The sequence below is a fragment of the Zeus faber genome (assembly GCF_960531495.2).
Source record: "Zeus faber genome assembly, chromosome: 1".
Taxonomy (NCBI): Eukaryota; Metazoa; Chordata; class Actinopteri; order Zeiformes; family Zeidae; genus Zeus; species Zeus faber.
In genome coordinates this window covers 60,590,286-60,617,506 of record NC_137193.1, presented here as the reverse complement: position 1 = coordinate 60,617,506, position 27,221 = coordinate 60,590,286, and the positions used below count along the sequence as shown (strand labels likewise).

Below are 27,221 nucleotides of genomic sequence, written 5' to 3'. Positions count from 1 at the left end.
TAAGTCTTACTATTGAATATAAGAAAGTAAACCTTGCATTTATTGCCCAGCTACAATGGTAATTTGTTTCAAGGTAAGCACTGGGAAGTATTCCATATCGATTGTGTGTGAATATTTATACTGTATACATTTTACAGCACTTGAGTAAATGTTGAGAAGATGTTTTGTTGCTTCATTGGGAGCAACATTTTCACATCATGGACCCTCAATTCGGACCCCATTTAAAGATTTTTGTGGCTGCCGAATCTGAGAATATTTTTATTGTTAGAATGATTTAGTGCCTATACTCTAGTTAGGGAAATAACAGTGAAACTAGGATCCAAATAGTCATTATTGCATTCTCTAAAGGTGCTAACGTCTTGTAATTGAAATAATGGCGGTTGACTATTAACCATTGAGGACCCCATGGAACCTCTTGATGGACCCCTGGGTGTCCCCAGACCCCAATTTGAGAAGTATTGATCTAACAAACACATTAATTAATTACATTGACTGTAACTGGAAATGCAGGCCACTTGCAGTACCTGTTGTGACCTCTGGATAGCGGCCTGCACCAGCTGCACCCTCTTGGTGATGGTGTCGTCGGCCTGGCGGAAGCGCTGGTTGCTGTCGGCGACCAGGCGGTCCAGGCCCTCACGGGCGCGCCAGGGCACCAGGTCCAGCAGGGCACTGCCCACCTCATTCATCGTGTCCAACACCAGGCGCTTCTCCGCTGAGATCTTCTTCAGCTCCTAGATAGACAGACAGATGGATAAACAAATAGATGGATAGATAGATATTAGGCAATAATAATAAAAGGAAAGTATCTAATAAAATTGGAAACATACAATAAAGACTATTGTAAAATAAAGAAGAAAAGATAACAATATGCCTTAAATTTTTACTTAAGATTAACAAAAATAAACCTAAAAATGTTGGCAATCGACAATAAACCGAACAATACATCAATAAATCGTGACAACAATTAACAACAAAAATAAACCTGTAAAAAACCCCAACACATACAAAATAAAGCTCTGTATGAACAAGTCACATTCTGAGAAAAATAGGAAATGTAATAATCACTGATAATTAGACATGATCTGGGCTGAAGTGATTGCCTTTCAGCCGAGTCTCTCACCTTCTGCCTCTCCTGGTAGGCAGGCGTGGCGTCGGGCTCCATGTCGTTAAGCTCCGCCTCCACAGCATCCAGCCACTGGGCGAGGTCCTCGTGGGCGCTGGCAAAGCGTGTGGCGAGCTGCAGCGCCTGCTCCAGCGTGCGCAGCGCCCGCCCGCTGCCCGCCGTCATCTCGGCGTAGCGCGACTTGATGCCGTCCAGCTTCTCCTGGATCAGCAGTACCTCCTCGCCTGCAGGGGGCATTGTTTTGGTTTGGTTTAAAAGATCTGTCTTTTGAAATGGTTCCATCTCCATAACTAGAAATACATTTGAAAATGGTGGATATTAAGAGTTAATTGCTCTTTTTTTTTTTTCTCATCATGATTGTTGTTTTTTGTTATTAGTCCGTTACGTTTTGGACTCGGGGTTTAATGTCCATGTTAGATAAAAAATGGGATCTCCATGAGATCACATCTGCATTCCCATGGGGATTTCATTCAGAGAAGAAAAATCCTCCCTGTTGCATGACTCCCCTATTGAGTCATTCCAAAAAAACAACAATTCATAATAAACTGTGTGGGATAAATAATTAGAAACCGTTACCAGGAAATAAAATGATGGTTAGATGTGGAAAAAGATAAGAACTGATTTGTACATTTACGCGTATTGATGCAAGTGAATGGAGTCAAAAGAGATACTATCTGAGAAAAACTTATCGAGGACGATACAACGAAGCTTAAATAATGTTTTCAAATAGGGGTGGTGATATATCGATATGCGATCAGTATCGCACTAGGACACTAGACATCGTCGGGGATTTTGTCCATCGTAATTTTGCAATATAGTTAAATGTTGTCTTTAACCCTGCGTCACAGTAAAGTAATGCAAACCAAAATCCCAGACAATAGCTTGTCTCATATTGCAACATTGGTATTGTATGAATATTGCGATATCTAGTCTCATATTACGATATCGCAACATCAGAATAAATATCATCTGGGATATTGGTTATGTAATATTGTGAGTAAAATATTGTCTTGTTTTCTGTTCTAGAGTTAAAATGTCTTGCGTTTCAATATCTGAAGAAAGCACAAACAGATAAAAAATTTAAATATGGTCAAATTATCAATATCGAGGTGTCGACCGTGCAAAGAATATTGTGATTTTTTTTTTGTTTTTCAACATCGTCCATTGATCTTCCCAAAAAACGTCAAAGCTCGATGCTGACCTGTGGTCTGTTTGAGCAGAGCCTGTCCATTCTTGATGGCCTGGTCCACCGTCTTCTTCCTGCTCACGATCTCCTCGTTCAGAGCCTGGTGGTGAGATGGGGAGAGAGAGAGAGAGAGAGGATTAGATTTATTCCAGTGCATTAACTCAGACTCTCCAAATTAAATTAGAGAGTTGTGAGTCTTTCCGAAAGGCCTGAGTGGTGACATCACTTCCCAAAGCCAACGCAGTCCAAAGTCATTTTCTTTTAAATTTTACAACAACATTGACCCGAATGTTACTTTATTGTCACCGTTTTAGAGGAAAAGACTGATTTGATTTATATTTATTATATTTTTTATTATATTATATTTTGTCCCAGCTTATATGCAGCATATTGGTCGTATCAGAATTTGATTTATTTACATGAAAGGTACAAACAGGCAGTAAAACTAATGATAACACGATGATGATCATTATAATAATAATTATTGTACCACTAATATTACTATATACTACTGAAAGTGCTATAAACAAATAATAACACTACTTATTTTACTACTACTGATAAGGATTGAATATTACCCATAATTATAAATACCAGTGTGTGTGTGTGTATGTGTGTGTGTGTAGGGAGTCCATACCAGTGAGTGTGTGTACCCAGTCTCTACCAGTGTATGTGTGTGTGTACCCAGTCTCTACGAGTGTGTGTGTGTGTGTGTGTGTGTGTGTGTGTGTGTGTGTGTGTGTGTGTGTGTGTGTGTGTGTGTGTGTGTGTGTGTGTGTGTGTGTGTGTGTGCGTGTACCCAGTCTCTATGAGTTTGTGTGTGTGTGCCTGTGCGTGTGTGTGTGTACCGCGTCCCTACCAGCGTGTGTGTGTGTTGCTGGGCCAGTATCTGGGGCTGGTAGCTCTGGACGGAGACCAGCGCCACCCGCTGGCCAACCTCCGCCAGCCAGTTCAGCACCTCCACCTCCTCCTCCCCGAAGAGCTGGGCGTTGGCCAGTGCCTGGTCCAACATGGCCGCCCGCCGTGCGCACCATTCGGCCAGCTGTGCGTGGCCCGTGTGCACGCCTGACGTGCGCTCTCGCAGCCAGTCGCGGTCGGCCGCGGAGCTAAGTGGGACAAGGGCCCGGCCCAGGGCCTCGAGGTGCTCCACCTCGGCCGCCCGGGACCCCACATCTTCCTGGAGCACCTGGGAGCCACGTATGTGTGTGTGTGTGTGTGTGTGTGTGTGTGTGTGTGTGTGTGTGTAAAAGGTGGATGATGGGATGTAAAAAAAATAAAAAGAAAAAAGAAAAAAAGAATATGATATGATGGAGAACAACAGAAAAAAAGGGATAAATAAAGAGGAAAAAACTCTAAATGGATGCCGATGGCAAATCATAGCAAAAACACACAATAAATAAACAATAATAATAATAACAAATTGAAACTGTGGAAAATACACGGTAATGCAGCAATAATGGATTTGTGAAAACAGAAAAAAAAGAAAAAAAAAACACATCTCTGGAAAATGGAACAAGGGTGTTTGCAGGTACCAAAGAGTTAAATCTAATAGTTTTTTAGAGAGATTTTAATTCTCATCAATTCAAAAGTATTAAATCTATTAAGTGATATTTAATGCCTAATATTTGTAAAGCGGTATGTAAGACATTTGAAAATGTATCAGGACGTGCAGACACCCTGGGAAACTCGCTGAGTAAAAATAAAGAATTTATTAAAGACATATGAGGGAACGAATGGGAAGTGAGTCAGTTCTGAAATGTCTAAACCAGGCTGAACAATCTAAACCAGGCCACACAGGCTGAAACCAGACAGAAAAGCCTAAACCAGGCTTAAAAACCTCAATCAGGGTGGCAGAAAAGCCTGAAACCGTTCAAGAATCGAAACCAGTCCATACAGCTCAAACTGGGCCAAAAAGACTTAAACAGGCCAAATGCCTAAACCAGGCCAGGCCAAAAAGCCTGAAGCGGGCCGAAAAGCCTAAACAGCCAAGTTTGTGAAGAAGAAGGATCGAAACGCTCGCCCAACCCTCTAGCACCAACCTACTGACTTTCCCCCGCCCCCTGCCGGACCCTCGAGCGCCCCCTACCGGCCGGACTCTGCAGCGCCCCCTGCCAGACTCCGCAGCGCCCCCTGCCAGACTCTCCAGCGCCCCCTGCCAGACTCTCCAGCGCCCCCTGCCAAACTCTCCCCCACCCCCTGCCAGACTCTCAAGCGCCCCCTGCCGGACTCTCCAGCACCCCCCGCCGACCGTACCTTGTGCTTGGAGATCTGCTGCGAGATCTTTTGGGTCTGGGTGCCCATGGGCTCAGCGGAGGTGAGGCGGCGCTCGGTGGTGCTGATCCAGTCTCCCAGCGGCTCCAGGGCCTCGTGGAACTGGAGTGCCAGGCCCTGGAGCTCCTCCAGCTGCCGCTGCCTGGGGACGGGAGAGAGGGGGATTTTAGTTTTACATTTGAGCTTTTAGTGCTATATTTTCCCAAATAATTTGTTTTCTGTTGTAGTTTTTATTGCTCCCGTCTTCGTTGATGTTGTCATGTGACCGACTTTTTTTTCTTTTTATTGCAAAAAAACAGCTGTTGGAATTTCATATGATTTGGGATGTTTTCATGAATTTGGCCCATCTGGAGCTTATTGTCCCTTTTTTCCTTTCGAGCGATATGATGGAGAACGGACCTCAAAATGATCTCCTGGTTCTGCTGATAAACTGCAGTGACAATATGTGTCAGAATGACTTTATTTTGTATTTGTTGATTCCATGTTAAATGAACGAAATGATGAATTCTGCCGTTTGAAATGGAAAGGGCCTCTGCGGATGGAGTAGGACAGCACAGAATGTGTTTGGTAGGGGGCAGAAGCATGACGGGTGTGTGTCACATCCATCTTGATGTTGTTAAACACTGATAAACATTGTTAAGGTAGAGAGCACCTGTGCACAGGCTGTAAACCCTGAGCAGCAGTAAAACACTCCACACCAGGGGAGGTATTTCACTACTGTTTATATATGTGTGGGTGTGTGTGGCCATAGAAACATATCTAATCATAACCTAACCTCATCAAACTCTTTTGCGGCTTGCACCAGAACCTCTCCTGCTACAATACCGCCTTTATTTTATTTTTATAGTAACATAATACCAGTTTCAATGGACTCGATTTATCTGAGTGTGTTGACAGCCAATAATAATACATTATGTGTTTGAATCTGTATCTAATACAGGAGTTTGCAAACTGCGGCCGTGAAGGAATCAGTCGAATCGGGTTTGCAGCAAAATTATTTTCATTTTTTTCCCCCACACATACACACACACACACACACACACATATACATAAATATATATAATATATCTATGTATTTTCTTAATTTCTTAATGTATTTTCGTATCTTTTAGTATTATACTGTTTTTGTTATTTATATTTTATTTGCTGTAGTTTGTTGCCAGATTAACAGTTTTATCAGAGTTTGAGTCAAATGTTATTATTCTGAAATTAAAGAAAGTGTGTACATTCCTCAGAGTTTAGAGCGGCCATAAAACATTTGGGGCCCCTCCCGGTCTGATAGGAAGGCCGACCTCTCACAGGAACAAATCAAAAGTCCTGCACATAAACCCGTCTGTTGCCACGGTGATTTTTGGACCCCCTGGGTCACAGGCGGGGTCTAACCTGGCGTTGGCCCGCTCCAGCAGCTGGCTCCACCTGCCAGCCAGGATGTGGAGTTGGCCCCGGATCTTCTCCTGGTCCTGGGGCTCGGCCGTGGAGGCGATGCGCCGTCCCTCCGCCCGGATCATCTCCACGGTGGGACGCCGGTCGTCCAGCAGCCTCTGGAGCAGCTGGAGGGTTACACAGACAGAACCAATTAAAGGATGAATAATGATGTACAGTGGGGGAAATAATTATTTGATCCCTCACTGATTTTTTAAGTTTGCCCACTGACAAAGAAATGAACGGTCTATAATTTTAGTGGTAATTTTTGGTGGGTTTACTATAACAGTGAGAGACAAAATATCAAAAAGAAAAACCACAGATTTTCTATAGGATTAAGGTCCAGAGACTGGCTAGGCCACTCCATGACCTTAATGTGCTTCTTCTTGAGCCACTCCTTTGTTGCCTTGGCTGTATGTTTTGGGTCATAGTCGTGCTGGAAGACCCATCCACGACCCATTTTTAGTGTCCTGGCTGAGAGAAGGAGGTTGTCACCCAGGTTTTCACAGTACATGGCCCCATCCATCTTTCCCTCGATGCGGTGAAGACGACCTGTGCCCTTAGCAAAGAAACACCCCCCAAAGCATAATGCTTCCACCTCCATGCTTGAGGGTGGGGATGGTGTTCTTGGGGTCGTAGTCAGAATTCCTCTTCCTCCAGACATGGTGAGTCGCATTGATACCAAAGAGCTCGATTTTAGTCTCATCTGACCACATCACCTTCTCCCAAGCATTCTCTGAATCATTCAGGTGTCCATTGGCAAACTTCAAATGGGCCTGTACATGTCCCTCCTTGAGTAGGGGGACCTTACGGGCGCTGCAGGATTTTAATCCATTACGGCGTAGTGTGTTACCAATGCTTTTCTTGGTGACTGTGGTCCCAGCTGCCTTGAGATCATTAACAAGCTCCCCCTGTGTAGTTCTGGGCTGATCCCTCACCTTTCTCATGATCATTGATACCCCACGAGGTGAGATCTTGTGTGGAGCCCCAGACCGAGGGAGAATGACGGTCATTTTGTGTTTCTTCCATTTTCAAATAATCGCGTCAACAGTTGTCTCCTTCTCACCCAGCTTCTTGCCAATGGTCTTGTAGCCCATTCCGGCCTTGTGCAGGTCTACAATATTGTACCCTATGTCCTTAGACAGCTCTTTGGTCTTGCCCATGATGGAGAGGATGGAGTCTGATTGATTGATTCTGTGGACAGTTGTCTTCTATACAGGTAACAAGTTGAGATTAGTCCTCTCGCTTTAAGAAAGTACTCCTAATCTGTGGAAGCCAGAATTCTTTATGGTTGGTAGGGGATCAAATACTTATTTCAGTCAATGAAATGCAAAATAATTTGTATCTTCTATTTAATGTGATTTTCTTTTTAATATTCCGTCTCTCACTGTTATAATAAACCTAACAAAAATTACCACTAAAATTATAGACTGTTCATTTCTTTGTCAGTGGGCAAACTTACAAAATCAGTGAGGGATCAAATAATTATTTCCTCCACTGTATCTATGATTCTATATATCTAAAACTCCACACACACACACACACACACACACACACACACACACACACACACACACACACACACACACACACACACACACACACACACACACACACACACACACACACACACACACGTGTGTATTATCATTCAAGTATTATCATTATTATCACGATCATTTTAATTATCTTATATCAGAACACTGGATATGACAAGTATTTTACATTCAATACTACTAGGTATATTTAACAGAAAATACTTTGATACTTACTTACTTAAGTTAAAATGTTAATGTGGCACTTTCACCTTGTACTTCAGCAATTTTGAGTCTGAGTATTTGTACTTTTCCCGAAGTAAAAGCTCCAAAATCCAAAACTTTGTGTTTTTGGTCTGAATATGACCCTGTTCCCGTCTACAGCATTATATCTAATATCCGCTAACTTCCTGTTTGATACCCCCACCACCCCCACCCCCCTTTTCAAGACATAAACACTTGTGATTGATCGTTGGCTGAGACGACCCCGGCTTGGACGCTCACACAAACGCAGGAAGAGTGTGTTGGATAAACAGGGAAAAGGGGTGTGTCAGTGTGTGTGTGTGCGTGTGTGTATTGAGTGGTTGTGTTTTCTGAAAACAATACCAATCAGTCGTCTGCGTGTGGTGTGTGTGTTTTTGGGATTCCAGTCTGACTGGCAGACGGTCAAGAGGGTTTTTTTTTTTTTTTTGTCTGCCAGGCAGATGGATCATGGGGACTGTGTGTGTGTGTGTGTGTGTGCAAGGCCGGCCCGTGCTTTTATGTGGCCCTAAGCGGCAGCGGGGGGGAGGGTGTTAAATTGGGGTTTAAGACACGGCACAGAACACACAGGGTTTTTTTTTGTTTCATTCAAAGCGTAGTAAAATAAAAATACATCTAACATAGATAGACACAATTTTTCAGTTCACAGTTTTTTTTTTGTTTGTTGTGAGATTTGCAGTTTTATTAATTTTGATTCAAAGGGCCTGATTTAATATAACTGAATTAATTTAATCTGATCCAAACTGACCTCACTGGACCTCTAGTAATTTTATAGAAGTGAAATTCCTTGAGAAACCAGAAAAAAAAAAACCTCGCCCTCCCTCTATCTATCCCTCACCTTCTGTTCCTGGATCTGGGCCTTTACCACCCTGTACTCGGCGGACGGAGGCCTCTGATTGGCCACCAGCTCCTCTGTGTCACTCAGCCAGCTGAGCAGCGGCTCCAGTGCGTCCTGGAACTTCCCACAATGCAACAGGGCCTCCTGCAGCTGGGCGATGCGCTCTGCCACCTGGAGGTCAATCAGTGCAACAGGTTTACATTTTTGTCAATTCTCATTTCATTTCATTTTATGTCTTTTGGATTCCCAATTTCTTTTCAAATTTCAATGCATTTGGTTCTCCACATTTTTAACTAGAGCAATATTGCCAAAGCAAAAACATGAATATAAGAATAAGAAATAGGAAAAAAGCCAATGAATGAACAGAATAAAATAAAAAGAAATATAATAAGCTTAACAAGTAATAATAATAAGTAATATAATTTTTTGACAGGAAGAAGTGGCTCACTGAAAAAAGAATAATACATGACACAATAAACTAATATTATCATTATTATTATTATTGTTGTTATTATTATATTGTTATAATTATGTGCTTTCTCCTAATGAAAAATGGCTATTCAACTTCATCTGGGAGCTAGTTGAAGCCTGTTGAGGGAGTTCTCGAGGCTTGAAATCGACTCCTTCTCTCTGGTGAATTGAATGTGAGTATTCACCCTCTTGTTGAGAGAGTTCCAGCGCAGGTTGCTGCTCTCCAGGTCGTGCTCCAGGCCCTGGGTGTCTGTGTGCTTGGCGGCGCTCTGGATCAGACCCTGCCCCACTGCGTTGACCTGCGTCAGCCGGGGCTGGATGCCCTCTACCTGCTGCCTCTCCACCGTCTGACGGAGGAGGGAGGGGGATTGGTCAATAAATCATCTGGACTGCGGTTATTTCTCTTCGGGAGTCCTGGAGTAGCACTTTATTTTGTATAATTAAAGGGCCTGTTATACCAGTGCACTGGAAATGACAAGTATTTTTAATACTTTAAGAGTATTTGTACTTTTACTGAAGTAAAAGCTCTTGAGTACTTCTACCAGGACATTGGAGGACATTTATATCATACAGTTATGTCATTACAATATAATGATAATTAACACCGTTTAAGCTTCCATGACCACACAAAGCACTTCTCACATCATTTCATTCATTTATTCAGCCTGATATGGAAAAAAACAGTTTGTCGCTATTTTTGTACTGAGCTGCCGCAGTAACTATAACGACTGCAAACTCAATCGCAAAAGAGTCTGTCACAAAGGAGGACAGAAAGAAAGAAAGAAAGAAAGAGAGAAAGTTAAGAAAATACAGAAAGTAAAACGAAAGAAAGAGAAGAACCAAAAGAACAAAGGAAAAAAGAAAGAAGGAAATAAAGGCTGAAAGAACAAAGGAAAGAAAGTAAATATAGAAAGTAAAATGAAAAAGAAAGAAAGGAAAGAAAGAAAGTTGTCTGATCGCTGGTATTAAAACTGACAGGAAAAAAATAAACGTCTGCATTAGAGAATTAACAGGATAAAGGAAGGAATAAAGAGGAGCAGGCATAGAGGGGGGGCAGATAAGATAAGAGAGGGATGTGAGACAGGGCGGAGGGAGGGAAAGAAGCGAGGAGGGGTGGGAATGGGAGAGAGGAGGGGAGAGGGGGGATTAGCGGGATTAGAGAGTTGGAGGACTAAGGGTTTGCCCGAAAAAACCTGAGTCAACAGCAAGCACGCACGCACCCACGCACGCACGCACGCACGCACGCACGCACGCACGCCTGTCTGGCTACATTACAGCGCTGCAGCAATCTTGTGATGACAATGTAGTCAGCCGTGCAACACTAAAGAAGACCAGACATCGGAACCAGCTCTGCGGACGAATTATTGGAAATAAATTGAATAATTGTCATATTCCTATGAATCCATACTCCGATATCTGCTTCATGTACATATTGTAAATTGTGAAATCTGACCAAATATTGTTTCAAATAAAAACAACCCCCGTCAAATAGTTTTTTTCAGTGTATTCCCCCATCATTACAACATACTGTATGATATGATATGGTGCTGCTTTCAAAACCCACGCAAAACTCGTTGATTTTCAACTCAGACATTTTCAACCTTCGGAATGGATGCCCGCATTGTCCTGTATTTCCCTCTCGGGATTTATAACTAATATAAATATAAGATTGGTAGCATAGAAGTTTAGATATTGTCAGTGCAAAGCAAACAATACAAATGTAACAACAGATCCAAACATGTGTTGAAAAATAAACCGGGAATGCCGTTGCTCAATGCTGAAGCTTTTACTTTGAAATAACCTGAGAGGTGACGGTATGGCTACGGCTATCCATTTGTGCACGTGTGCATGTGTATGTGTCAATATGCACGGAAATATGCTCACATGCTTCTGTGTGTGTGTGTGTGTGTGTGTTGTGGTGGCGTTGCTATCAGAAACAGGAAGTCTGTTGTCCAGAACAACAATGAGCAGCAGCCATGACCCACTCCACCCTGTGTGTGTGTGTGTGTGTGTGTGTGTGTGTGTGTGTGTGTGTGTGTGTGTGTGATAGGTAACACAAATTCATTAACGTCAACATGCTGAAGTCTGTAGATATGAATGTGTAAGGTCAATCAAGTCTCTCTTTCTCTCTCTCTCCATTTGATCTTTCTATCATTATACTTTGTGTATTGTGTGTTTCACCTATTCTCTCCATTTTCTCTCTCTCCCTATCTCTGTGTGTGTAAACCAGAGCTTTGGAAAATGTCTGACATACTTCTCATTCCTCCCCACCTCTCTCAACCAAAGCAGCAGGACACAGGACACACACACACACACACACACACGCACGCACGCACGCACACGCACACGCACGCACACACAGACACAGACACAGACACACACACACACACACACACACACACACACACAAACACATACACACACACACACAGAATTACAGCCTGGTTACCGCTGCCATAAACCAGTCCCTCCCTGATTCTCAGTCCCTCTCCCTCTCTCTCCTCTCTCCCTCCTCGCATCATGGCGTCACTCATCTCAACACAGCAACGTTCTCGTTCTTCACCATGTTTGCCTGAAAACCACAGCTATCATTCTTTTTTCACATACGCCCATCCCTTAATCGATCCATCTCGTCTATATCAACTGCAAACCCGCACCAGCTTTCTCACCCCGGGCGTATCGGTGGCGACGGCAGGTTGCCAGTGAGAAGCGGCGCAACTTCATATTTCTGGTCTCTTACTATGCGTTGGCGAGGATTTGCAGAAGACACGAAAAATTGGATAAAATGCAGGGTTTGCAGCATTTCTTTTGCTGAATAACATACAACGACTACCTGGCCATTTTGTGCTTTTCCAGTTTTCAAAAAGGAGGTTTTTATGGCTTTTCTTTAAGGCTTAAACATTTGCCCCATTGGGCTGCCTTGAAGCACAGTGAGAAGCCAAACCTAACCGTTAAGGATGACGTGTCAGGGAAGTTATATCTATACTGTTTCCATACATCAATCCGAATTGGCCCTGTGGAAAAACACATATAGCCTATCAGCGATGACTAATGTCAGCCCATAGAGGGGGAAAAACACCACCCTAAACATTAATTCAGACAGAATTTTCAATGCTATTTTGGTGCAATCAAAAATCTTGAAACGTTCACTGAAAACAAACAAAACAAATCAGGATGTTTGGAAGTAAATCAGGTTTAAAATGAAGCTAATGTCCGTGGTGTATATATGGCGTGCGCGTGCAGAGCTGCTATCTGCCATGTAATAAGGTTAAGAACAGGGAGAGATGTCTTTCTGCCGTGCGTCCCAAACATCGCTCATCCACAATCCGTTCATTAATCACAGCGGATGACGAACATCCCTGCTGCCTCTCTCGCTCTCTCTTTCTCCATGTTTATATTTATTAATCCATCTATCTCTGCTTTTCCAGTAATGAAACTGCCTACCAACGTGGCAGCTCACTATTAGCTGCTAATGTCGCTGCTGCTGCAGCTCGTCACGTGCCACGCCCTTAGAAGATCGCAAAACAGGATTTACGACAAATGCACAATATGAGGAATAAACAAACTGATGCTTCACCATTTTAACTGATTTTCCATAGTATAAGGATAACTGTGCTCATACTAAATACCTCACGGTCTCAATTTATGTCTAACATCTGAACAGTATGTATACTTTTAATTCATTGTAATCACTAAATCAGCTGATTTCTATAATTAAATCCTCCCTTCCAATCACTGAAATGAGGTTGGACTCTGTATTTTGTGGCACAAACCTACAACCCTGTGCCACAAAAGGTCTCTATCACCACAGGTCTCTATCACCAAATCACAATAACAATAAGAAAGACAGAATATTCTGCTCCCAGTGTTCAGTGTTTCTCTTCTGAGAAATATGGCAGTAATCTGGTCTCAGATTCAAAATGTCAAAATGTCCGTAAAATGTACAAAAAATTGCTTGAAAACATGGCCAAAATGTACTCAAAATGTGTTCCAAATACTGTATGGTCAATATGTCTGGAGGCAGCAACCAAACATGTTGACCCCTTTCTCCCGCTCTCTTCCTGCCTTTCACCCCGATACACACACCCTCTCATTTCTCTTCGAATGGAACCAGGAATAAGGGAGGGAAGAGGAAGTGAAAGGGAGGTGGAAGGAGGTCGAATCCATTTTTCCTTGTTTCCCCTCAGAGTTAAAAAAAAACCCCAACAAGCTGGATTTAGCATCGCCCTGAGCAACATCACTGACCAGAGCTAAAGTTTTAGAGTTATGAGAGTGAGAATAAGGACATAAAGACTTTTTTACACAATATTAATACAGCATATATTAGGGATGGCTCGATACCATTTTTTCATATCCGATACCGCAACCTTGAGTATCTGCCGTCCGATACCGTCTTTTTCCCTCTCTCAGACAACAAAGCTATAACTAATACATTTGTCTGGATGCCCTTTGCTTAACCTAGCCATCTAAAAAAACATCATGCTCAAACTGTGAAACAAATATTCTACTCCCCTAAAGGAAGAAATACATAGCCCACAACATGACTCGGTTATGCAGAGTCAGAGTACCTATCTTCTCATTCAGCATCTGGTCTCTTGGACCTGAAACTCATACGTCTCTGTGGACGGGAACCCAGGAGGTGTGAAATCTGCCACTTCCACTGCTGCCCTTAACACACAATGCTGCTGCCCTTAACACACAATGCTGCTGTACTAAACACACAATGCTGCTGTACTAAACACACAATGCTGCTGTTCTAAACACACGATGCTGCTGTACTAAACACACAATGCTGCTGTACTAAACACACGATGCTGCAGTCCTAAACACACAATGCTGCTGTACTAAACACACAATGCTGCTGTACTAAACACACAATGCTGCTGTACTAAACACACAATGCTGCTGTTCTAAACACACGATGCTGCAGTCCTAAACACACAATGCTGCTGCCCTAAACACACAATGCTGCTGCACTAAACACACGATGCTGCTGTACTAAACACACGATGCTGCTGTTCTAAACACACGATGCTGCTGTACTAAACACACAATGCTGCTGTACTAAACACACAATGCTGCAGTCCTGAACACACAATGCTGCTGTACTAAACACACAATGCTGCTGTACTAAACACACAATGCTGCTGTACTAAACACACAATGCATTTGTCAGCCACAAAGACATTGGTCTGTCAATCAGCTAAACAAGTTCAATGCAGAATTTCCATTTAAATGTTGTCTCTTTTTCACAAATATTAATATGTTTTAATATTTGTTGTTCATTATAGGCATAATAATTAATATAAGCAAACCGTGTTATTAATGGTATCCCAAAAGGATAACTAACTTCTACATGCGATCACGTAAAACACTCACTTTTTATTATTTTTATGTCTTTTATATATTTTTTTTATTTCTTTATTTTCCTGTGCTCTTTCCTTTTTATCAATTGTATGTAAAGCACTTTGAATTGGCTCTCTCTCTCTCTGAGTGGATGGGGGCGTGAGCGACTGAGTGACTTTCAAACTTGTTTTCCCATCTTCCTTTATGTTATGAATTTATTTTGGTGACAGGTATTGTTTTTATTAGTTGTAGTGTGTGAATACGGCGGGTGGGCAGAGTGCTGGCGGCGGTGGTTTGTGTGCATCCGCAGCGAAGTCTTGGCTTTCGGGTTGACACGGAAGCACGGCGATAAGATCACCGCCGCTTTCCCGTGCTCGCTGTGCGCTAGGCGTGGCGCAAACTTGTGACACATCTCTCTTTGCGGCGTGTCGCATTTTCCCCACCCCGATATCTGATCCAGTGATTTTAGTTGGATCGCCGCATCCCCAAGTATATATAACTATCATTTAAAAAAAGAATTGCAGGAACAGGAACATTCGCCTGGAGATGAGAACAAAACCAACTCATGCAAATACGTAGGAGCATCATTCAAAGCATGGGGGCCACAACGAGGCCACGTGTGAGTCCAACCCTCCTTTGTTAGCTGGAATATTATATTATTATTCCTTTTATCAGCTGCTTCCGGCCGCGTGATTTGATTTGACGAGAGAGAAAATTAAGTTTCTGTATCCCTTCACTTGCTACTAGTTTCATTGACCCGGTCAAACCTACGTTCTCGATAGTGTTGGAAGAAGTACTCTGACCTTTTACTGAAGTACAAGTACAAATACCCTGACACAAAATGATTCTAGTATTTAGTTCTATAGTACTTATTTTACTTTCCATCACTGGTTATCGAAAAGTAAAAAGGCTTGAATGGCACAGTGAGAAGTTGCAGCAGAGTGCTAAGTTTCTTGATGCCTGGGCTGGAAAACAGCAAAACCATCCTTTTAAGAGCCTCTTTATGTTACGGATGACTGAGTGAAAGAGATGAAGGGAGGAAGAGAGAGAGAGAGGACAAGAGAGAAAGAGAAGAGAGAGAAAGCCAGAAATGCACTTCTCAGACTAAACCCACGCTGTAGAAACTGGCATCCCTCTGCATCCCTCCCTCCCTATATATCCATTATCTATCTCTCACTTACCCTCGAACACACACACACACACACACACACACACACACACACACACACACACACACACACACACACACACACACAGACACACACACACACACACACACACACACAGACACACACACACACAGGTGTATCATTTTTTTTCACAACAGTCATTATCACATCAATCAAAACACACTGGTTTGTACCCACCTGCACCTTCCACTAAATGGTGTTTTTCCATCTCTCTCTCTCTCTCTCTCTCTCTCTCTCTCACTCACTCTTCCACCTTGTGGTGCAAATGATTATTATGGGCTACAGAGTCGCTTCAGACAGTCACAAAATTTGTGAAATATGGGAAGGTGGAAGAAGAACGGCCTGTCTTTCCACCCCACCCACCCCTCTCTCGACCTGAATGACTGTCTCTCTACCTGTCTGTCTGACTGGGCACCCGTCAGTCTCTCTCAGTCTGACTGACTTTCCCATCTGTCTCTGACTATCTCTCTCCCTCTCTCTCTGTCTGAGTATCTCTCTCTCTGTCTGACTGACTGTCTTTCTCTTTCTCTGACAGTCAAAGAGACAGACAGTCAGTCAGTCAGTCAGTGAGGGACAATCGGTCTTCTACCCCCTCCAGGCTATTAAGCAGCATGCAAAGCTAGTCCATCTGTCTGTCTGCAATACTCTTATTCTTCTGCCAGCACAAGCACGCACGCACACACACACACACACACACACACACACACACACACACACACACACACACACACACACACACACACACGCACAAACGCACAAAGTGGTGTGTATTAATCCAAAGTCCGTCTGCCTCTGCCGCTCCCTGCCAGCTCGGCCCTCTTATCACTGAACCAAGGCCTTATCAGGCTCACTACCAGGTGCCCCCCCACCCCCCAAAACAACAGCCTCCTCCACCACAAAATCCCATTGCGCGCGCGCTCTCGCTCTTTCGCTCTCTCTCACACGATCAGGTTTTTATAGAAAGAGGTCATAGCTTAAAGTTTATCACCTTTACTTTAGTTATTCCCAAAAGAAAACCTGAGAGCTTCTCTCCCAAACATCTCAATCAGACAGGACCCCAACACTAGCTTTTAGAAGTAGTTACCAAATTCATTGACAATGGCCCAAATTTGATTGCCCATTTACAACTGGGCATCCCATCACCATGAGATTGTATCAATGCAAGATGAATAGAGACGTACGGAACACACACACACACACACACACACACACACACACACACACACACACACACACACACACACACACACACACACACACACACACACACACACACACACACACACACACACACACACACACACACACACAGCAATAATAATAATCAACAGCAATAATAACCTCTCCCTCTCATTCTCAATCCCCCACTCTCTCTCTCTCTCTCCACCCCTCCCTCTCTTTCTCTAACCGCTTATTATCTTTGGATTGCCAACATTCTTAACTTGAAACAATCGCGGCCTGGTGTTTATTTACACTACGGGCGCCATTTTTGGCAGTGGCACCAGAGTGGACAGAGGGGAGGAAGGGCGAGAGAGAGAGAGAGAGAAAGAGAGGCAGAAGGCGAGGGTTAAAAAACAGAGATGCACCAATGGAAAGACAAGAGGGATCAAACTGGGAGAATAATCAAAAAAAAGTCTGAATGTAATTAACTTTTTGCGTGAGGATGAATATAAGGGAAAAAAACCAGACACAAGCAGAGAGAGAGGAACAGGGCGGTAAAGCAGAGGCAATGATGGAGTGATGGAGATAGAGCGAGGGTAATAAGAGAGGAAAGATAAAGTCCAGTGTTGCACTCTTATACTCCGTCTATATTTAAATTCCCAAAACAGCTTCACTGTGTTTGTTTTGCCATCACACACACACACACACACACACACACACACACACACACACACACACACACACACACACACACACACACACACACACACACACACACACACACACACACACACACACAGTCCTGCTGTGTTTACTTCTCACCTCCTTATCTCTGCAACCAAACCATTCAAGCATGAAGAGAGGGAGAGAAGTGAGGGATGACAGAGGGGGGAGAGTAGAAGGGTAAAGAGAGGGCAGGCCACAAAGTTACTAACTCAAAAAGTTGTTGTCTGAAATACTGCCCTGCATTTCCAAGAAAAAAAATATTAAATTATATATTTTTTAGTTTTTAGTTTTTTTTGTCAAGCATTTGACATGTTTCCTATACCTACAAAACATTTTTGTAGCTTCAAAACTATGGTGTTGAGAAATGGAGTTCAATGCCCTTTGACACTTTCATATAATGTGACATTTATATATGTAGAATTTTTGTATTCCAAAACTCTGTTTTTATCAATAAAGTATTCATATATAATATTTTGTTAATTTTGTTTATTCTTTCTGTGATCGCTGAATTAATTAACATCCAACTTTTGTCAGTACACACAGCCCACTACAGTACACACAGTAGTGTAGTACACACAGAGTAGTACACACAGAGTAGTACTCACAGAGTAATACTGTAGCTTCTATTGTGGGAGCAACTGAAAGCTGACTGAACGTGACATCTGATTATGTTACACTGTAGGAAACTGCTGTGACGGCAGGAAAATACCCCCCCCCGCATACATCCGTATACTGTAACACACACACACACACACACACACACACACACACACACACACACACACACACACACACACACACACACACACACACACACACACACACACACACACACACACACACACACACACACACACACACACACACTACAAGTGGCGGCTAGCTTGTAGATGGAGGCCTTGGTCCATGATGGAAACTACAATGTGATAATGAATCAGACATGGTCACCTCAGACACAATGTGTTAAGCGCTTTTATGCATTTTATACAACTGAAGGCCTTCTTTTGATGTAAAGCACTTTGAGTTAGCACTTTGTATTAAAGGTGCTATACAATTATTATTATTTTATACAACTTATTTATTTATAGCTATTATTATTATTATTATTATTATTATTATTATTATTATTATTATATAGACATTACATTGCTATATACTTATGTAACAGGGATGTAACATGGAACATGCACTACTAAAATACCCACCATGAGCCCATATTGAGCTCATACTGTAAATGAACTGTTTATATGTGTATATATGTTTTACTTAACTTCATTTTTATCTCCTATTTGCCTTGCACTGGTCTACCCAACTTCTGTTGCTCCAACACCTGGATGTTATCTGTTTATTTACAGATAATTATTAGATTATCTGACTTCTACTAACTGATTTAATTGTGATGCAGCAGATTTTGGCCTGTGTTTAAATAATCCCAAATTCACAGATTTTGACATTGAACTAAACTTTTACCCTCCCCCACCACTGCGATGAGAAAGTAAAGAACTCCCACAACCCTAAAAAAAAGCGTATTATTCCCGCAAAATGAGGGTTGACCTGTCAAGCACCATGACACTGAGATACTTACATACATCCATATACTGTAACACATCATTAGATACACACACACACACACACACACACACACACACACACACACACACACACACACACACACACACACACACACACACACACACACACACACACACACACACACAGCCCTCTGCTGGATCCCAGCAACTCAAACATGTCCACTCCCTCACAAACTAGAGGATTAAGGTGTAGTGGCCGAAGGTACACCAGCGAACCTCCAGTCCAGCCTCTAATCCAACAAGTGCCCCGGGAAACTCTTGATAGATCTCATAGAACCTACAAAAAATATATCTATGGGTTCAAAGTTCATGCAAAGCTATGACCCAAGTACACTTTAACACTGATTACCTCCCAAAGCGTCTGTTTAGAAGCTCCTCCGTTTTGCAGATACTGAATATATACACAAATCATTAAACATTGGGAAACCGAAACACAGGTCTCCAGCCAAACCAGATGTACAAACAAGCGGTGCATGATTAAGCATGGAAGCAATGCATAGACGCCATTTTATACACAAAGGCTTGCACTTGAGCTCAACATTCTGAGTCGCTTAAGAGAGCGCGGCCATCTTTATAGAACAAGCAGAACACACATGCATGCACACAAAAAACTTAATAACCCTGAGGGGAGTTTCCTATAAGTAGCTAGCCCCCTCCCCTCCGAGCATCGTATTGCAATAATTTAAAGCTCTACTACTGAAACACGGCTAGCTAATTATGGCGTCTGCATAGCATACTCGCTCTCTCCCTCGCAGATGAACTTTCCATTCTGTGTCTACATCGGTTACACTCCTCGGTTCTCCTAAGCCTCTCCACCTGATTCCCGCCCGGTGCTATGCCGCTGTAGGTGTCTGCCCCCATGCCATGCGCTATGTTTATGTCAGCTTCAACTTCCCTCATGCGTGTCTACATCCAACGCATTCACTGCTTAAAATAAACTGCTGCGCTTGGACCCTGATCTTTTCCCAGCCCTTCTCTCTCCGTTTCACTCATTCCCATTGAAAGACTGATCCCAGTTCTGGGTCAAAGGACTTTTCAAGTCACACTTGTGCTTGTTGGTCCATGCCGTTTGTTGTAAATTGCTCACTATACATCCCAGCATGAACGGAATGCCTGCAATTTAAATGTGAACATGAAAAGTATGCCGCATGCCTAATGCATTTTCCAAGATATTTGCTTGTGTATTCATCTCGTATCGACATAAAGATAGTGTTGCTGTTTCATCCCAGCTTACGCAGCCTATATTTTACACTTAGAGAGAGCATTCCATATAACCTCCATATAACCTCCTCATTCTTAATGGAGTTCAATACTGTGTGTCAGTTCCTTCATTTATCGGCTTTAGATATGATTTACAGTGACCCACAGGAAGTAGGACCAGTATGACCAAGCTGAGAACCACCAAGAACCAACTACAGTGGTTCCTTGATTTACGAGTGCACTAACATACGAGTTTTCCGAGTTACGAGCCGTCGTTCCGTCGATTTTTTGTATTGATTTGCGAGCAAAAATGTGAGTTACGAGGAGTGAGCTTCAGGTACGCTGCCGCTAGTTGGCGTGGCGAGCGAATGGGGCCAGCATCCCGCGTCTCACTCGTTCACTTCACGTGGTTACCTGACCGTGGAAGCATCTCTTTTGTGTTTTGTGCTCGCGATTTGTGCTTTTTTGTGCAGTTATTTTACAAAAAAAAATTGTTCTAACCATAAGCATAATACATCTAAGAAAGTGCTGAGAAGAAGCGGATTATATAGATTGAATTAAAGCATGAAATCATAGAATTGGTAAGGCAGTACGAGCGTAGTACTTCTACGATATGTACCATACTGAAGCAGAAGGAGGCGATAAAGGTTTTTATGCCAGCCAAGGGCGTTAAAATAATGTCTAAGCTGCGGACCGCTGTCCATGAAAAGATGGAGAATCTGCTGTTGGTGTGGTTGACGGAGAAGCAGCTCGCAGGAGATAGCGTGATAGCGTTTTATTATTTTTTATACAGTATTTGTTATTTATAAATACTTATTTAAAAAGACGTAAAAATATTTATATTAAATAAATAATTATTTGCTATACGAGCAGATTGAATTACGAGCTCTGTCACGGAACGAATTAAACTCGTAAGTCAAAGTACCACTGTATTACAATTCATACTCATGCTCATCTGCCGGAGATTATCTTCATTGGGAAACAATAACAATACTACAATAGAAAAAAAAGCAGCATTATACCTCTGCAGTGGTGTCAATATCCGAACACGGCGAGGGTATTGCAGATCCGTTCTCTGCCCTTTCTGATTCCGAGAGCGGCTCTGTGGCCTCCTGCTCCGTCCTGGGTCCATCTGCTTGGAGCCTACAAGCCTGGGCCTGGCTTATCTCTGACAGTGTAAAGAGCCCGTGCAGCAGCCCCGGTTCTAGCTGCTCCCATGCCAGCTCATCAGCTATAAATGACAGAGGAGGGGGGTCCAGTGCAGAGCCGTCCGACTCCCAGTCGCTGTCTCCAGCCATGGAGCCAAACATAAATTCCACCCCATCCATCCCAGACTGGGTACCTTCAGAGCACGAGTCCAGTTCACGGGCGTCCTCACAGGCCGAGCCCTCATCTAACGGGCCAGGTTGGGGGCGCTCGGGAGCCGCCAGGTAGACAAAGCTGTCGGGGCAGAGGAAGGCTTCATGCTCCACTTCCTCTGTTGGGTGTGCACTGCAGAATGGCTTTGAGACAGGGCTGGGAGGAGTGGAGTCCTCCATAGGAGAGAGGGGTCCGTCATTGCAGTACTGGGGAGGCGCAGACACAGCCAAGTAAACAAAACTGTCAGATGTCACAAAGGCCTCTGAGTCTTTGCTAGCTAACCCAGCACCGCTCTTCTCCGCATCAGAGGGTGACTTTGATGAAGGAGAGGGAGACACTGACTGTGTATCATGTGGATCTATGAGTGGGATATTTTCAGATTTTGGGGTGCTGGTCATTACAGTCACAGCTTCTGTGGTTTCTTGGTCTGTCCAATGCTCAGACATGTTGTGACCCGATGCAACATCTGTTGGAACAGCAGAACCCAGAGTCTCCGACACAAACTGCGTGCATTCTGTTTCCCAGGTCGTTTCCGCAGCAACAGCACTGATCTCTGCAGAGAGCAGCTCTTCTTGACAGGAAATTTCTACATCAACATCCTGTGTACATTCTTTGACAATTTTTCTTTCAATTGAGTGCAATGACTCAGGGGAATCTTCCACAAGAGCCCCCTCACTACTGTCCAAACTCGATTCAGATTGGTTGCACACATCCCACTCCGTCTCTAAATCCCCTTCTCCCTCCATCTCTCCTTCCTCCCCTACAGCGTTAGAGTTCAGAGGGCTGTGAGAGGAGGAAGAGGCTGTCTGCATGACATCATCTTCATCCTCCCCACTGCTCACCATCTCCTCCTCTTCTTGTCCTGATGACGCCCCGCTATCCAGGTCCGTCTCAGCCTCGGCTGGGCGCGGCTGCTCCCACTCTGTCTGAATGAGGTCACTCATGCCGGTTCTGTCCGGTTGGGACAACACGTGGACTCCACTGGAGTCAGATTCCGGAATGTGCCCGAGAGGTCCTGAGTCTGATGGGTAACTTTTTTCTTCCTCATGGTCAATATCGCACGTTTCATCGATGAAGCCATGTTCATTCTCGTGGTCTCGTGCTCGCATTGAGTCAAAGTGCGGAATTTTCAATAGAGCCTTTTCTATGGGCTCTGAGACGCTCACATTTATATCAGTTTGAGGATGTTCTAAGCTTGGCCCATCCTCATCAGACTCTAGCTTGTGCACCACATCAAGAGGAAGGGTCTGTTCGGTCTGTTCCTCCATCTCTTCTGCCACTTCTGCCAAACAAGGAAGGGTGCATGTATCAAGGGGCTCAGGGTCTACACTCATCTCCTCTTGCTGACACTGTCTTTCCAGTTCTAAGAAGAGGTCATCCGACCCAGCCCCTGAACTGGGACAGGGTGAAATACTGGGGGCCCCGTGGCCCCCAAACCCGATTGGCGGAGTCAGTAGAGGCCAATGTCCTGATGAGTCTGCTAGATCCCAGCCTTCAGACTCCAGCATTTCTCTGTCCCAAGAGAGGTCAATTATCTCTTTATTCTCTAATTTCAGAACTGCCTCCCACTCCCGCTCCTCCCTCTGTACTCTCTCCTCTTCTTCTTTTTTCTCCTCCTCTTCCATCATCTTTTTCACCTCATCCTCCTCCACCTCCTCCTCCTGCAGTTGACCTTCATCCTCAAGCTCTTCTAGAATCCTGCGCTCGTCCTCCTCAAATTTGAGCTCGGAGGCAGTGCGCTGTCGAAGTTCGCTGCCGTGAGTGCTCCAGCCCAGCAGCCCCTCCTCACCTCCTTCGTGACTAACACAGGGAGAAAGTGGAAGGCCGGCATATGCCATCCCATCTTCCCCCTGGAGGAATGGAGATGGGGGGTCAAGAAGGTAAAGTGACTCCTCATCCATATCACTATCCTCACCTATTAGAGGAGGCAAGGGAGGAAGGAGGGGGAAGTTATGCCTTGCCTTTCCCCCTCTGATGCTGCGGGGCCAGGTGCGGGCCTTGGTAGGGGGGCAGAAGACAGGTTTAGGCGGGATGAGAGGAGCGTTGTCCTCTTGGTCCTGCTCCAGGAGAGGGGAGTCCCTCTCTGAGTCTGAGGTCTTTGGTGTCTCAAAAGGTTCCTCAGACCGCTGTCGGATGTCAGCTTTGGGAGAAGCTGAGATCCATCTCTGCTCCTCTTTTCTCCTCTCCAAATGTCTTGAGATACTCGGGCTCTGCTGCGGTGTGCCTCCTGAGACCCTGGAAACTCGGGATGCTGGGGTCAGGCTGAGGGCTGGTGACTGTTCTTTAGAAGGTGAAGGTAGTGCGTGAGTCTGTTTGTGTTGCTTCTGAAGCAGAGGATGAAGCTGTTTTTGCCTAGTGAGGGGATGCTGCTGGAGTGGAGGAATAAGACTGGCTGTTGGAATTAAGGTGACCGAGGGAGGAGTGTGTGGAGCAGAAGAAACCGGGGAAGGCGAGTAAGGAAGCAGGGGAGGAGTGGAGGAGGTAGGTGGGGTTGGAGGGTGGTGAGATGGAAGGGACTGTAAAGGGGAGAGAGGGACCCCTGCCCCAGAGAGTCGCTTCTCCCCTCCGTCGCTGGGTGAGAACTCCAGTCTCTCTGCAAATTCTGGATAACTCGGGGGCATGAAGGCTTTCCACGAGCGACGGTTGGGGTTGTCCTTCTTTTCACCACCCTGGTGGCGTCTTTTTGCCACTGCCACGCCACCAGATGCAGACACCGATGGTGCAATGGATAAACCTGTACTGACCAGGCCGACCAGCGGCGACATGATCTGTGGATCCCCGGTTAGCTTTAGGGCGTCAAAGATCACCCTCTCATCGAGTCTTTTAATTCCCCCGGCATTTTCTACATTCCTAGGGACAAAAACACTGCCTATATCAGTTCCGATGGTGCCATTACTTGAGAGTGTGCTCCCCTCTCCTCTACCCTCTCCTCCAGAACCAAGCGTGCTCCTGGAGGGTTGACTCAGTTTGGTCCCCTGGTCGATCTGTTCATTGATGCGCATGGTGTCGTATATCGACCGCTGCGGTACGTAGCAGTCCTCGATGTATGCCTCATCCTCGTCGCCTTTCCCCAGGCAACGAGGGTTCTGCCTCAGGCAGTCTGGGCGGCTCAGGGGTTTACCCATTCTGGGTATTTGACCCCTGTGTATCCACCGGGAAAACCTTGTTTGTGGTTGTGAATCACAGGGGTGGGTGAGGTGGCCGTGCAGCAGTCCCTCACAGGGGCAGGCCGATTAAACAAGAGAAAAGGGTTTTAAAAAGCATTGAAGATGAAAAATGTGTTGATTTATAGTCACTCGTCTCCAATACATTACTCCACACAATCGAAACATTAACAAAACTGAATCAGTCCATGTGGCTGTATTCCAATAAAATCGCTCCAAGTTTTATACTCCACTGAATCAGTTAAAGCATTAGAGCCTGGTACTATGTAACTTCAACAGTTGAGCATTTCCTCAGCATTTCTGTGATGTTGCAGTGTGACATCAGTGAGGGAGTGGGGGAGACAGCCCTACCCCTTGGCAACTTATTAATCACCAGCTCTGTTTATTTGAAAGTCTTCTGGGAGTGATCGGGAGGCATGAAGGCATAAACACAGGGAGGAAAAGGAAACAAACACCATCTGAAACAAACACCATCTCCTCCTTTGCAAAAGCGCTAAAGTCCAAGAAGAAGCGAATGCCGAGCAGATAACATCCTTTTGTTTTGCCGCTTTTAAAATATGCCGTCCACTTCCCTCTCACATGCAAGCACCTACATACACTTGCTCCCTGAGCGGCTGCCTCTCCTCTCTTCTCCGAGGCACAACAGGAAAAAACGCAGAAGGGGCTTGGACAACTTTGACAGCCTCAGCGAGAGGGCGGCATGGCGGTGTAAAAGTCTCCTTTTAAGGTGAGAAACCCACTCTGTGTTATATAAAAGAAAAGCTGCGTGGGGGCGAGAAAAATAGGTGAGTGCAATCCCTCGCACCTCTATCCGTCTTTCATCTTCCCTTTTGTTCAACAGAGATGCCGGTTGTAAGAGAGAAAAAAAAATTTGAGATCCAAAAAAAATAAAAATAAAAATAAAAATAAAAAACCCAAACCTACAAAGCAGTCAGTCCTCAACAGCACATACTGACATAGAACCGACGACCTGTGAGCCACGGAACTCCCTCCACAAAGAAAGTGAGCAGCAACTCTTTGTCCTGTCGCGGTCCTACTAATGTCCTGCCAGTCCACTGCTATTCTGTGTCACTTTCTCTCCTCTGCTTCCATCACAAAGAGTCGGCGTCGCTCGCCCGCAGGAGAAGCCCCGGCCAGCTTCCCAGAGGTCCCTCCGTCCCGCTCATCGGCGACAGCAACTTCATCGATCCCGCCACCCTCATCGCCGATGCAGCGCCAACTCCGTAGCAACAGCAGTCAATCGATCACAACAAAGGAGAAAGCGAGACGCCGACGCTCTCCCCGGGGCGAAGTTTTGCCCCCATCAGTCTTCTTTCATCCCTCTCTCTTTTCTCTGTGATCAGCTCCCCGATCTCCACCATGCAGCTCCAGAGGGGGACGGGGTGGAGGAGAGCGGGCGGCGGATCTGAGCTGGAAGAGCCCCACCAGAGCTCCAGGGGTGGAAGGGGGATGAGGCTGGGGGAGAAGCGGGTCTGGGGGTTGACAGGCTATAGTCAGACAGGCAGACAGTCAGGCAGCCAGTTAGCCAGCCAGGCAGAGCAGTGAGTCGTGGGACTGTATCCAGAGGGCAAAGACCCAGACAGCCCTCTCTGCTCTGGTCCAAGCTCTGCTCCTGTCTCTCTCTTTCTTACTTTCTTTTCCTCCTTTCTCCCGGTTTGCAGCAGACAATCCTCCACAAACACTTCTTCCCTCTGCGGTTATTTGTGAGTCTTCTTTCTTTTCCCCTCCCGAGTCCTTGACAGAAGATATTAAACAAAAGCGCCACGCAGTCCACAAGTTCCTCTTTTTCCTTTTTTTTTTTTTGTTTCTCTCCTATTCTTTCTTTCTTGCCTTCTCTGGTGTGTGGTCTCATTCGCTTTTCTCTGCTAGTCTGTTCTCAGGCCACTACACAGCTGAAATGGTTTGCAGCTGCTAAAAAAATCTCCCTCTTTTCCTGTCCCCCTCTGTCTCTCTCTCCCTCTCTCTCTTACTCTCCGGCTCTCTTGCTCACTCACTCGCCCGTCCTTTCTCTCCTTCCTCCCCTCCCTCTTCCCTCTCTCTCTCTCTCTCTCTCTCTCCCTCGCTCTGTGTTTTTGTTTGAATTCAGCTCCGTTTGTTCTGTTTCCTGCGCTGGTATTAAAACACAGGAAGTGCCCCAATCACACCGGTTTCCCCTCAACCGGGGAGTGAAAAAAAAAAAAAACGCAAAAAGAAAGACAACCAACCACGGGAGAGAAACGGAGGGAGAGAGAGAGAGAGAGAGGGTGAAACAGAGATACAAGGGAGGGAGGGAGCGTGATAGGAGGGGGCGTGGAGCATGGGAGGGAGAGAGAGAGAGAGAGAGAGAGAGAGAGAGAGAGAGAGAGAGAGACGGAGAAAGAGAGAGAGAGAGAGACA

General features: G+C 44.8%; 1 protein-coding gene across 1 annotated transcript in view; it reads right to left on the bottom strand.

Moving 5' to 3' along the window:
* Window positions 1–27,221, bottom strand: part of macf1a (microtubule actin crosslinking factor 1a) — a gene marked incomplete at its 5' end in the record, with an annotated part of 253,846 nt that overhangs the window by 31,618 nt on the left and 195,007 nt on the right. The window contains 8 exon segments of the mRNA XM_079998137.1: window positions 525–731; window positions 1,121–1,347; window positions 2,325–2,409; window positions 3,169–3,495; window positions 4,563–4,722; window positions 5,964–6,130; window positions 8,637–8,807; window positions 9,293–9,454. Coding sequence (XP_079854263.1) covers window positions 525–731; window positions 1,121–1,347; window positions 2,325–2,409; window positions 3,169–3,495; window positions 4,563–4,722; window positions 5,964–6,130; window positions 8,637–8,807; window positions 9,293–9,454 — 1,506 coding nt within the window.